Below are 13,234 nucleotides of genomic sequence, written 5' to 3'. Positions count from 1 at the left end.
AAACTAGCTTTTATTATAAGTTTATAGCACAATTCAACAATTGTGTTCCTACTTTTTTTGCTGCTGTTTCCAACAATGCAACTTGCCTGTTCTTAACCTATTACCACAGTGCAGAAAGCATAATACATGTAAAACTGTATGTTCTCATCTGTGTCAGTGATTGCGTCTCTGGCCTTGGGCAATCTTGCTAAATACTTTATCTCCCCTGCCCGCTCTTCTCTTGCTCATATGAAAACTGAGATAATAATAGTTACATATATCCTCAGGTGTAATGCTGGCTAAATTACAGTTTTTATTTCACTTTGGATCTCAGCAAAAAAAAAAAAGCCCCACAAAAAAGTAAAGCAGACGACTTACAACGGGGTAGTAAAATAAAATCTGCATTTATTTAATGTTCTTAAAGGTCTGAAAGGTCACAAGGTGTATTTGTAGATCTGTGGGAAATCTAGGCATAAGCAGTCATGGGGAATTTAAATTATTTGGAGCTGGAAAATTAAAAGGAGTTTGGAAGTATGTGGTCAGTTGCGTTCCCATGTCAGGAGAATAATTGTGCATCTGAATGGCGGAGTTCTAGGCTTCGTACAGTCCTGAGCTTATTGACTATCAAACAAAGGAACCAAACGCTACACATCATGAAGACCCTTTTAGAGAACAGTGCCTGTTTGTTTTCACTCACCATTTCTGTCTCCTAGCTGCAAAGTCCTTATGGAATGCAACAGAGGCAGATAGAATGTTGTGCATCTCATTTCTTTTTAATCACTCTTCCACAGTTAGGAATACCTGCTCTTCAGTTTTGGTTTGGCATTTCATTCTGGTCAGAGCAAAACAACAGTGAGTTTGCTAATACAGAGAATGATTGATAGGTTTATGACTGAAGCAGTTAACCATGTTCTTTTGATCCCCATCAGGCATGCGGCCTGATCAGTTGATTTGGAAATAAGCTCAGTGTGCTCAATGGGGATTAATCCCATGGTGCATGAATGGCAGCCTTAGGCACACTTAACTTTCTCTGGATAATTCCTCTAGGATATTAAGACTGCAGTCCTACCTGAACCAATCAGGACATCCTTCTGATTGAATTGTTGTTCTCTGTTCCTAAATGCACTTAAATTTTAGTCATTTCTGCTAAAACACAGTGCGATTTCTCATATGGCCATGGTTTACATGTCACATTAAACCATAGTTAAAATAAACCATGGTTAAAATAAACCATGGTTTAATGTGAACCATTAGTGTGTTGGCGCATGCTGCTGAAATGGCTCCTCCTCTCCTTCTGCTGTTACTTTGCAGGTGGGAAGAAAGCCATGGTGTGCCTTGCCATGTTCTCTGAACCCAGGCTCACAGTTTGTTTTTCTTTAAACAAATCATACGCAGAAGCCAAGGTTTGGTCTTCATTTACTGCTCATAGTTTGCTTTGGGGAAATGAAATTAAATTGTTTATTTAAATTATAGTTTAGATGACATGTGAACCCAGACCATAGCAATTAAAGTTTTCTCCCCAAGCGGTATTTGTTTATAATTTTATTTAAGATATTTACATACCCTTGAAGAGAGTCTAGTCTATACCTTGTCACACATTTTTACTCCAGATCCAGAAGGGCAAACAAAGGGCAAATGTTTCCAGATTTAATAGTATATTTTCAACTTATATACATATTAAAAATAATGTGGGTTCTACTTGTCCCCTTGACATTTCCAGAGTTAGGTTTCTGAAGCATATTACAGTGGTGATAATTGCACCTTCAGTCCACAGCAGAAGTGACTGCGGGAACAAAATTAATGCAAAGATGCCAGCATATTGACCTTAGCAAAGTCACCTAATTAAAAATACAGCTATATTGTATATTGAAGGGGCAGAGATTGCTATGTAAAAAAACAACAGGGGCAGCTATTTGGCCATCCACGTGGTGCACACCATCAAATACATCTTGATATATAGATTAGGCTTGCCATATTTCAAAAAGTAAAATTCCTGACACCACCGAAAGGCACAGGGTCCCTTTTTCAACACGCTAGGGGCGGCTAGGCCTCTGCATTGCCTTCCTCTGTCCCACAACTCCTCACTCTGCCCCCCTCCCTGGCTAAGGGAAGTGACCTCTCATCACTTCCACTGCTGCTGGGTCACAACCTCCCCTGGAATTTTTTTAAAAAACCAGAAAACCGAAAACACCCGAGTTGCCATACGTTCAGGAAATTCCGGAGATCTCTAACATTTAAAAAAGTTTCCCCAGCGTCCAATTTCTGTACATTTCCGGTATTTTTTGGACATATGGCAAACTTAATATAGATGTACTTTGAATGCAAGCACTCCGCATAACAGAGAAGGGAAAGGCATGCATTTCTGGAAAATGACTGCACAATCACCCACAATAGTATTTTTCGTAGGTAAGAGAAGCATTGATCATTCCTTTTAGGTTAGTTAGGATCATATAGTAATAGTAAACGTTTGTAATATAAAAGTTACAAACTTTTATCCAGAAGTTGCAAGTCTCCTAAACATCCATCTTTCAAGCACAGGTTGTGTCACTCAAGTTCCTGTAAGAGAAGCAGCATGTTAAAGTTCCTAGGGTTGTATGCAACTAAGTCATACTCCAGGTAGACCCATTGAAATAAATGGACCTATGTTAGTAGTCATGCCTATCAATTTAAATGGGTATACTCTGAATAAGACTAACATTGGAAACAACCCTTAGTACTTGCTGTATATACGTTAAGTAAGAATCTTGAATATTCTTTGTAAGTGTCACAACTTTATTTGATCAGTTAATGAAAATGAATGTAGCATTCTGTTTTTTATCTTCTCCCAAAAGGTGGTGTCTTAATCAGTGCAGCGCTCTTCAGAGCTACTATAGCTATCATTAGTGGGTGTTAGCACAAGCTTTGATGTGGGAGTTAAATACATGACTATCTGGCTCAGGGCAAACAATGCTACTTCTTGAGCAATGTGCATTTTAAAACCACTTTTGAATAACCTTTATATCTGGGAACTCCTAGCTCTGTAGGAGTCTCCCTTCATCTTCCCTCTCCTTTCCCATTACACCCGCATGCATCCCAAATAGTTTGCCTTCTAAGACTCAGAGCAAGTCTGGCAACAAGCAGGGAAGGAAACAAACTGGTTTTATTTATATCCCACTCAATTTTGAGGACCATTGATATCAAAAGTGTCTGGGGAAAGAGGCAAGAATTCAGAATGTGAGAAATATAGTCAACCAAAAGCAAAAAGTGCTTTCATCTGATTTGCCAGATCACCAGTGCAGAATTAGCTAAACTCTTTAATGCTTCTTTGACATGTTCTTTCTTCCTAAACCTTATCCAAAGTAGTTGGTCTTTTTGGTTCTTCAGTGTTAATTAGAAATGCCCAAGGAAGAAATGTTCAAAATATGGAGAAAAGAAAAAACTGTTTCACTCTTTCGAGTTGAATGGCAGAGTGGTAATACACTATTATTTGTAAAATGCTGTTTTAAATGTAAAGATGAATGGAGCTCTAAAAAACAAATAAAGGTATGGATCCATCAGGTTTCCATGGTAGATTATAGAATCTTGACTAGAGCCTGCAGCCTTCTTCATGTGTAAGACAGATCAAATAAGGGACCGTTACAAAAAACTTTTCCTGTAATCAAAGAACTAACGGTCACTAAGTAGAATAACTACCTATTATTAGTATTGCAGTGTTGAAAGACTGAACAGCCAGGAAGGAGTTACCTACTATAATTACTATCCTGTTGCTTGTCCTATTAATAATCTATTAATCCAATATACTCAAAGGATGTAACTTCATGCATAGTGTATAGGGTCACCCCAGCCCAGTTTAAGTGCTTTAAGCTCAATTCCTATGGACACTTATTTGGGAAGAAACCTTACTGAGCTCAGTAGCAGTTACTTCTGAATAAACATACATAAGGTTGTGCCATTAACAGTTTACAGACTTAGAACACCTGTAAGTGTGCATTTATTTTGTTATGAGTACTTTAAATCCAAGGTGTTTTACCTTAAAGGGGTTAAATTAAAAGTGTGCCACAGGTTATTTGGACAGTCAAAGTGAACTGTAACAATATTTTCTTTTGTAGAGGGAGGTTGCCTTGTTCCAAGACGACATGCTTGCTGCTTTTTGAAAAATAAAACTGGGGAGGAGTGTGCAACAGTGCTGGAATCATGGGCCCTTTGTTTACCTATTTATTTATAGCCATAAAAGAATTTTTAAAAGATTAAAAAAGCAAAAGAGTCACAAAATGGCCTTTTTAAAAGATCTGCATTAGTGTCTTGTGGTTTCAGTGCTGCAGCTGTGGTACACTCAGCTTCTAAAGAATCAAAATAAAATAAATAACAAAATGTAAAGGGTGAAATCCATTGTCAAATGAAGCATCCATTCTCACAATCAATTTCCCCCTCCCTCTCCTTCCTTTTTGCCTCCATCTGCTGAAGAGCCCCACCCTCTGCAGCCATTTTGGTGGGCATATGGAGAAGGTTGTCTTTTCAAAGTCCATTTTCCTAATACATTAATATCAGTTAAGGCTTCAGCTGTTTGTTATAGGAACACCATTTAACAGCATGATTTTATACATGTCTACTCAGAAATAAGCCCCATTGAATTAAATAGGGCTTGCTTCCAGCAGTAGCTAAAGACTGCAGTATGAATAAAATTCACTTTATTTGTAGACTAAGAACATTGGCTGTTTATTTTCTAGAGAAACTGGGGAGAAACTGACTGGAGTCTTGTTCCAGCTCATAATAATAAACTGTGTTCTACATTTAGTTCTTTCATAGTCAGATTACTACAATACGTTTTGAGAGGGTTTTTCTGTTTTGTTTTGTTTTGTTTTGTTTTGTTTAAGTTGAAGTCCTATTCATGTCTCTGAAGCTACAGTTTTATCTTTGTTGTTGTGAGATGAGGGGGCTGGATGGGGTGTGCATATATTAATGTCTATTAATTTCAAGGAGTGAACAGCACACAATGAATGGCTTCACAGAACACAATCTTGTTTATAAAAGCCCTTTTCCCCCCTAAGAGAAAGAGAATGCACAAAAACGATTTCTTTTTTATTTACCTCTTTGAAATGAAGCCACAAATAAACTTGTAGAAACTCTAAACAAAGAATCAGGTAGTAGTGAACAAGACTGTAGAGAAACGTGGGGAATCTTTGGCCCTCCAGATGTTGCTGAATTTCAGCATCCCTTTGGGACCAATTGTCTGTGCTGGTGAGGGCTGATGAGAATTGTAGTACAATATTTGGAGAACCTCAGTTAAGTGACTTCAGCTCTAGAGGTCTATGTAATGGCAGACACTGGGCTACATGGTCCGTGTATCTGAACTCCAAATTGGTATATGAATTCTTACGCTCTTCTTTCTGTATTACAGATAGCTGGGGCTTTATGGTGGTACTTCGTATCAAAAGGAATTGAGTATCTGGATACAGTATTCTTCATCCTAAGAAAAAAATTTAACCAAATCAGTTTTCTTCATGTCTATCACCATTACACTATGTTTACTTTGTGGTGGATTGGCATAAAATGGGTTGCAGGAGGGCAAGGTGAGTAGTCTTGTTTATCTTCCCAAATAAGGAGTACAAAGTGGGGACTCTACCTGGAAGCGAATATTCATTTTGACAGTAGCTTGTAAATATTGTTTCCTTCTGGAGTAATGGAATGCCCTTTCAATTCTGGAATGCTAAAGTTAAAGGGTAGATTCCTTCCTTCTCTGGGAAATGAGGGGGAGGAAAGAAGTACCGTATTTTTCGTCCCATAGGACGCACCTAGTTTTTTGGGGGGGAAATAAAGGGAATTCCCCCCCCTTTATTTCCCCCCCAAAACCAGGTCGGGGAAACCGAACCAGGTTGAGGAACAGCAGGATGGCAGTGCTGCGCCTCCCTGCTGTCCCCCGAGCTTGTGGGGCTGGCCGATGTCTGCCCGGCACACGGGGTGCACTGTTTCAGGGTGCCCTGCGCGCCGGGCGGCAGGCTGCTATCCGCAGCGTGGGGAGCCCTGCGGGGAACTCCTGCAGGACTCCCCACGCTGCAGAAGTCTGTCCGGCGCGAGGGGCGCTCTGCTTCAGGGCGCCCCTCGCGCCGGGTGGCAGGCTGCTATCCGCAGCCTAGACAGCCCTGCGGGAACTCCCGCAGGGTTGCCTAGGCTGCGGATGAGTTCCCTAAGCGCCGGGCGCTCTGCTTTCAGCACGCCCGGCGCTCCGGGAAACAGGCTACTATCCGCAGCCTAGACAGCCCTGCAGGAACTCCAAGCTTCTCCAAGCTTCAGCGAAAGCCTGCATTCGCCCCATAGTACGCACCCAGATTTTCCCTTCATTTTTGGAGGGGGAAAAGTGCGTCCTATAGGGCGAAAAATACGGTATATGACTGCACTACTAGGAATTAGGAAACTGTTCACATGGGCACGAATGCATGATTCGGATTTCACATGCAAATTCTTCTTTTTTTCATTTAAGTAAACTTGCTGTGTGAAGCAACACATACATCTGGCTTGCTCAATCTAAAATTCAGCAACCATGAGAAAGAAGAGATTATTTTATTCTGCCTTGCTTATTCCAGAATATTTCCATGGTGATTAAAGGATGTAACGCCCAAGCTTATTCATGTTTATTCAGAATTAAGTCCTGTTCATTTCAATGGGATTTACTTCCAGAAAAGTATGATCAGCAGATTCACTACATTTTATATATGCATAAGTATATATATGTATGTGTGCCTGTTAGCAAGCCTAGTATATAAAGCAGGCAACAGCTATAAATTATACTCTAAACACAGAAATTGTTTGCAAACACACAATGCAGAACCCTGTAATTATTTCCCAGACATTTTGCTCATCTTATATTCACATCAACTCGTTTGGAACATCTTCATTTCCTGTAATACCGTAGTTCCGACCTTGGTTTGCTTTGCCTTTCTTAAATTATAAGTTCTTCAAAGACTATTCATGCTAATCATGTCATACAGCTTGATAACCATCATTAATTAGGAGAGCACAGGAATGACTTCTTCCTTCTGGATCCAGATAGAAAAATGCCCTTTGCAAAATAGTTTTGGTTTGGGGCTTTTTCTGGTTTTTTTTTTGTTGTTTTTTTCCAGAGTATGCAATTTGATTTTGCAACTATATTGGAATTTTGAGAACAGTTTGTAATCCTGTGCAGACTTCCCTGGGCATCATTCCTTACTGAGTTCACTGTAAACTAATAAGAGTGATTTCTGTTTATGCCCCCTGTATTTTTAAAACAGTTGATATTATTTAACAGTCAGCACATCGCAAATACACTGTGGTTAAAATATTTCAGGTGATAACTGAATAAGTCATCCTCAGAGTGGACTCACTGACATTAATTAAGTCCAGTGGTTACATTGGGTCTACTTTGAGACTGGTATGAGAACCCAAAAGGGAGGGGACAACTTACAGCAGTGGAGCTGCATCCATCATTGGTGCTTTGCTGACACATTGTGACCTGGCAAGCATGACTGAATGAACTTGGCAACCTTTTGCAGCTTACACACCAGCCCTTACCTCCCCCCCCCCATCCCAGAACACTCATTTTATTACCTACAGGTGATGTGTGGCTCAAGACAAGCCACAGGGTGTCATGCAAGGGAGTAAAAGGTCAGAGCAGGGTTGTAATGCAACAGAGGCTAATTTAGATGGTAAGGTCCTCAAGACAGGAACCTCCGCCTTTTCCTGTTTATATTATACTCTATAAAGCCCCATGTATATTTATGATGTCATACAACTAAGAATAAGAATTTGGACATTCTGCTAGACTGGGTACAGTGCCTGCAAATGGAGGAGAAGGGTAAAAGGCGAGGACTGAGTGGCAATATGGGGTGTTGTCCATGATGGTTCAGCTTATTGCCTATGTGCAGGTGCACTCACACGGAAGGAGGGAGAACAGATCTCTGTCAGCCACTGAGGTTGCCCCCCATGAGCTGATATATGATGTACATTGCAAATGTTTCCCATATTTTATATTTAGAACAGAAAATACCTTTCCACTTTGAATACTAGGCTGTAATTATCATAATGTACTATGAAACCAAATTATCTCAGCTTTTACTTTAATGTGTAACGGGAATAATAGAAATAAGGAGAATATGAGGTTACACCTCTTGCAACTTTCAGATAACATTGTTCTTTGTTTCTTCCTCTCGACAGCTTTTTTTGGAGCACAAATCAATGCTTTTATCCATGTTATTATGTACATGTACTATGGACTAGCTGCCTGTGGCCCAAAATTTCACAAGTACCTTTGGTGGAAACGATACTTGACCATAATGCAGCTGGTAAGTAATTTTTTTTAAAAAAAACCTATTACCTAGGATACTTAGAACCTTGAATGCTAGAACTTTAAAGCTAGGTGGATGTCATGCATCCACACATGTACCTCTTGAAACAAGATGCTCTGTACTCAGATCACACCATAGACATGAAAGAGCAACCAAGAATGAGATCGGTATTCTAGCCAGATGAAAGAATAGAATTGAATACAATGAAATAAAATGTGTAGAAATAGCTCCAGGTAATGAGTATGAACCAAAACAGTATCTTACATACCTATTTGCATGCAGAATTTCTTAGAAATAACTGTAGAATGGAAAGTATACGGTAATTCATCTAAATCTGTTCACACTGAATCCAGTGATAACACTGTGCACAAAGGGTTTGGCTGCATGAAATAGTTGTCTTACACATGAAAAGTTGGCCACTGGGGGAGCAGGATGCCAGACTAGCTGGGCCATTGGCCTGATCCAGCAGGCTATTCTTATGCAAGTCTTTTCTGGATTTTAAAGACCAGATTAATCCCTCCATATTGCTGGCAGAGGAACAACCCAGATTAGGGGAGATGATTTATGGACCACCACCCCCTTCTCCGAAATACATGGCTGTAGACCAGGCATGGGGAACCTGTGGCCCTCCAGCTTCAGGTTCCATCTCCCATCAGCCATAGGCAGCAGGGGCAATGACCAGGGATTGTGGTGGTTGTCACTCAGCAGAGTTTGAAGAGCCACTGCAGAACAGCTCCGAAAAGTACAGTAAAGCCTAGTTGTTGGTCATGAATATTATGAATAGCAGAATAGGAGAAACATGTCTTCTTTTTCCGTTTCCACCTAATAGCTATTATCATTTCTCTGTGACGTGTTGGTGAATCATTTTTTAAAAGTATACCTTCAGTTTTGCAATTTGCCTGTTAATTCTTTTCAATATCTGTCTAGTATTCAGATTTTCCCCAAAAAACATTATAAAATGCAATTGAGCAGAAGCTTATTGATCAGGATCTTTGACATTCTGTTTTTCTACCTTTTCAGATTCAGTTCCACGTGACAATTGGCCACACGGCCATGTCTATTTATATTGATTGTCCCTTTCCTAAATGGATGCACTGGGGCGTCATTTTCTATGCCAGCACTTTCATTATCTTGTTTGGTAACTTCTACTATCGGACATACAAGATGCCCAAGCAGCCTGTAAAGAATGGCAAGATTACCAATGGTGTTGTGGCAAATGGTATAAGCAAACCAGAAAATGGTCTAGTTGTGGAAAATGGAAAAAAGCAGAAAAAAGCAAAAGGAGAGTAACTCGATCCAGGCCTTAACCATTGTTGGCAGTGAGGAGTCTCCAAATTGGTTGTAAAAGAGAAAGAAACGTTATCCTATCTATACCAATTGACCTTTAGGTTATTGAAGAGATAGAAAACATTATTTATGAAGATCGTTTTAACAACAACCCTTCAACTTAAAAAATTCTATTGTAATTATGTAATTATTAAGACTCTCATGATCTCTATGTAAACTTTTAGACTGCTGGTGTTGGTAATGTAAGAAAGAATTGCTGAAGCATATCCTGTCAATCCAACGGTTAATACTACAATTGACCAAGGGTACAGTTGACTTGTTGGAGCAGACATTTCTTTGAAAATACGAATATTGTATAAATCTTTCTGAACCTATCATTTGTTTTAAGACCAAATCATTCCCTAATTAGGACATGGATTTATTCTTGCCCTCTTTTATCATAGTTTTGTTTTATAGTCTCTTAAACTACATGTTACCCTAATTTGTCCACTATATCTGTTACAACTTCTCTTGTGTGGAAATGCACCTACCTCTTCATTTTTTGAAAGTAACACCTAACATTAAATACTAATTTTTGAACTACAGTCTGCCAATATAAATTTTGTTCTATTCTAATTAGAAAAAAAGTATTTAATTATTATTTTTTTAAATGTATTTTCTCATTAATGAAGAGGACATATTTGAAAGGTCTGTATCTGAAACAAATGACAAACCATGGTCTAAGTCTAAGACAATCCTTGTTTCTAAGATGTCATGAAACTATTGTTTGTTGTCTCCAGTTGCATGAAACCCATGGTGCTAATGCTTAAAATGGTTGGATGTTATATTGTGGTAGAGGGGAGGACAGAACTCAAGTTTTTATTTTGCTAATGGCCTACTTATTTAGTACTGGGCATGTTAAATATAAAGAGGAGAAATTCATCAGCATAGAGTCTTGCAGCTGAAAGCCTCCACCCAACAATAGAACTCAAGTTAGCCACGACCAGCTTGTTCCATTGGGTTCAGCGGGACTTAAGTCATGATTAAATTTAGTTAAATTGGGGCCCAAGTGCTTAAATGTCATGAGCAAATGCACTGTAGATAATATTGTTGTGAACTGTTTACTCACAAGGTGGTCTTGCCTCTAGTACTGTAATAACTTGCGGGCTCATGGTCTTTTTACAGGTACTGTACAAATAGACTCGTAATTGATTCTTCTTGCAGTCATGTCACTGCAAGAGCAATATTGGCTGGTTAAGATTCCATCCCTTCCATATCAGCTTCTCTAAGTCTAATTTCCATGGCTGTTCTGCTCATCATTCCTTCTGCTGCACCATTATGGCTTGCCTCTAACGCTTATTGTCAGAGTACCTCAAGTTCGACTCCACTATGGACTGGATACATTTTATTGCACAACTGTGAAGAAAGTACAGTAAGGATCCTCCATTTGCACAGCCCTGGAAATGGATGTGGAGAGAAGTCATGATTTGCTCCAGCTTGGATTGAGTTTGAGGCACAGCTGGAACTAGAACTGAGGAGGTCGTTAGATTTCTCTGCTCTGAATACCAGAGCCATCCTCATATATTTATGAGAAAGAGATTTCTCTCTAGTAATGTATTTTATATCATGAAAATAAAGCTATTTAGTTGAGACAGAAGCTCGCAGGACATTCTGTTTTTACTTTTACCCATCTTGTATTGTCTGTAAAAACGATAGGAGAACAACCCCCCCCCCGTATGTCCTAATATTTACTATGTCTCTGGCTTATTGGTTTTGCCCAAAACACTCCCAAAGCAATCCAAAAGTATAATTGGAAAGGTTATAAATGTCTGGACACAGATCATCTTTACAGGTTAATTTGGCAGGCTGGTCTCCCAAAGTAACCCAAACTGGGTATGAAAATACTGACGTGGGCTGCAGCCCTAACTAGGGAGTAGGCCCATGGAACACAGTGAGACTTACTTCTGAATAAACCTGTTAAGGATGACACTGTGGAAATACACAGCAGATCTCTTAAATCTTAACTGGTCTGGGACCATCAAGTAGCTTCTCTGATTAGGCTTGTTTCTTTTGTGCTTTTCAAAATGGAGCCGAAAGGTGGGTGTTGTTGTAGGCAGCTGGCAGAGCAGAGTGGGGTGACCTTGCTCACCTGGCTTCTGAATGTGGGGGTCACTGCTGTTAATAGGGAGGGGGTGACTGCAGGTAGCTTGGTTTTCAGCAGGCACAGTAGCACAAGCAGTGGGTTGGCTCCAGTACCAACAACCTGCTGAACTCCCCACAACCTCAACTGTTACTCAACTGCCTCTGTTACTGGCAGTGAACTCCATGTTGGGAAGCCAAGTACGCAATGCAGCTCAACCCCGCCAGCTGCTCCTGCAGGCAACAAACATCTTGGGACATGATACGCTAAAGGGCTGTTGATTTTATTGGGGGAGAATTAAGCATGGGCTTAACTTTTTCATTGAAATCAATGGGACTTGCATGTGCTCAACCTTGTCTGGATTATTCCCTTAATGTATAGAAATAAAAAGTAAAAGATGTTTGCAGATCTTTTGTCCTTTTTATAATCTAATGGGATTTCAGCATGGGGTGGTGTTCTGTCATCATCCAGGTGGAGGGGGAAAACACCTGTTTCAGACAACATAATTGACTTTGCCAGTCGTACTGAGAATATTCTCTTCCAGGGTGGCGTGGCTTTTGACTTTGATTTCATTTGGTTTGATTTTTTTGCATACCACAGTCTCCTAGGTCTTTGTGTATTGTAGATTCATATCCATGAGAACATACACTAACCCTATGGTGCAATTCCACCAGAATATTGCTGCTGGGAACCCAAATCCTGCGTAGCTTGTAAACAAAGCACTTGTTGGCACTGATGGCAATGCAAATTGCACCACAATAAGATACAGATCCTGGCATGCTTGACTATGTGGCAGATCTGGTTTAATTAAAATCATGTTTATCTGTTCGTTAGTCTCTTTTATCACAAAAGTGACTTGAAATAACTTACAAAAATAATATAAACCCAACAAATAAAAGTTTTAAAACACATCTATACAAGTAAAAAAGACAGGCCACATTAACAGAGATCAGATAGACCTGAAACCCCTCAAAAGAGGGGCCAAAATCCAGGGCTAAAAAAGGTTTCTGCCTGGTACCTAAACATAGATAAAGATGGCAAGCCTCCCTGGGTAGAGCATTCCACAAGTGGAGAGGCGCCACTGAAAAGGCTTGTTCTCGTATTGCCACCCTCTGCACCTCCCATGGAGGAGCTACGTGGAGAAAGGCTCACATGATGACCACAGGGTCAAGGTCAGTTGAGGCAGTCCTTGAGGTCATTGGGGTCCTGAGGCTTTATAGGTCAAAACCAGAAATTGAGCCCAGAAACTAATTGGTAGCCAGTGCAGTTGCGCCAGAATGAGTGTTTATATATTTGGGCTGTCAGCAATCAGGCTGCTGAATTTTGGACCAGCTGCAGTTTCCAAACAGTATGCAGCCTCCTGTGTGACACATTTCAGTAATCAGTAATCCAAATAGTCCCTGTCCAAATAGGGGCCACAAGTTGAAAGCACTGGGGGAAAACACTCAGCAGAACCAAGGCCACTTGAGCCTGAAGCTGCAATAATTGATCCAGGAGTACCCGCAAGCTATGTTCCTGCTCCTTCTGAGAAAGTATAATCCCATCCAGAGTA

At 40.1% G+C, this 13,234-nt stretch overlaps 1 protein-coding gene across 1 annotated transcript in view; it reads left to right on the top strand.

Moving 5' to 3' along the window:
• ELOVL4 (ELOVL fatty acid elongase 4) overlaps nucleotides 1-12,088 on the top strand; it is a 45,970-nt gene extending 33,882 nt beyond the window's left edge. The window contains exons 4-6 of the mRNA XM_083497492.1: nucleotides 5,357-5,528; nucleotides 8,146-8,273; nucleotides 9,297-12,088. Of these exons, the coding sequence (XP_083353618.1) occupies nucleotides 5,357-5,528; nucleotides 8,146-8,273; nucleotides 9,297-9,566 (570 nt within the window). The 3' untranslated portion in view covers nucleotides 9,567-12,088. The remainder of the gene's footprint in view (nucleotides 1-5,356; nucleotides 5,529-8,145; nucleotides 8,274-9,296) is intronic.
• Nucleotides 12,089-13,234: the final 1,146 nt, after the last annotated feature.

This window comes from Podarcis liolepis (assembly GCF_965112155.1).
Source record: "Podarcis liolepis genome assembly, chromosome: 3".
NCBI classification, from domain to species: domain Eukaryota; kingdom Metazoa; phylum Chordata; class Lepidosauria; order Squamata; family Lacertidae; genus Podarcis; species Podarcis liolepis.
This window is presented reverse-complemented; position numbering and strand designations above follow the sequence as displayed.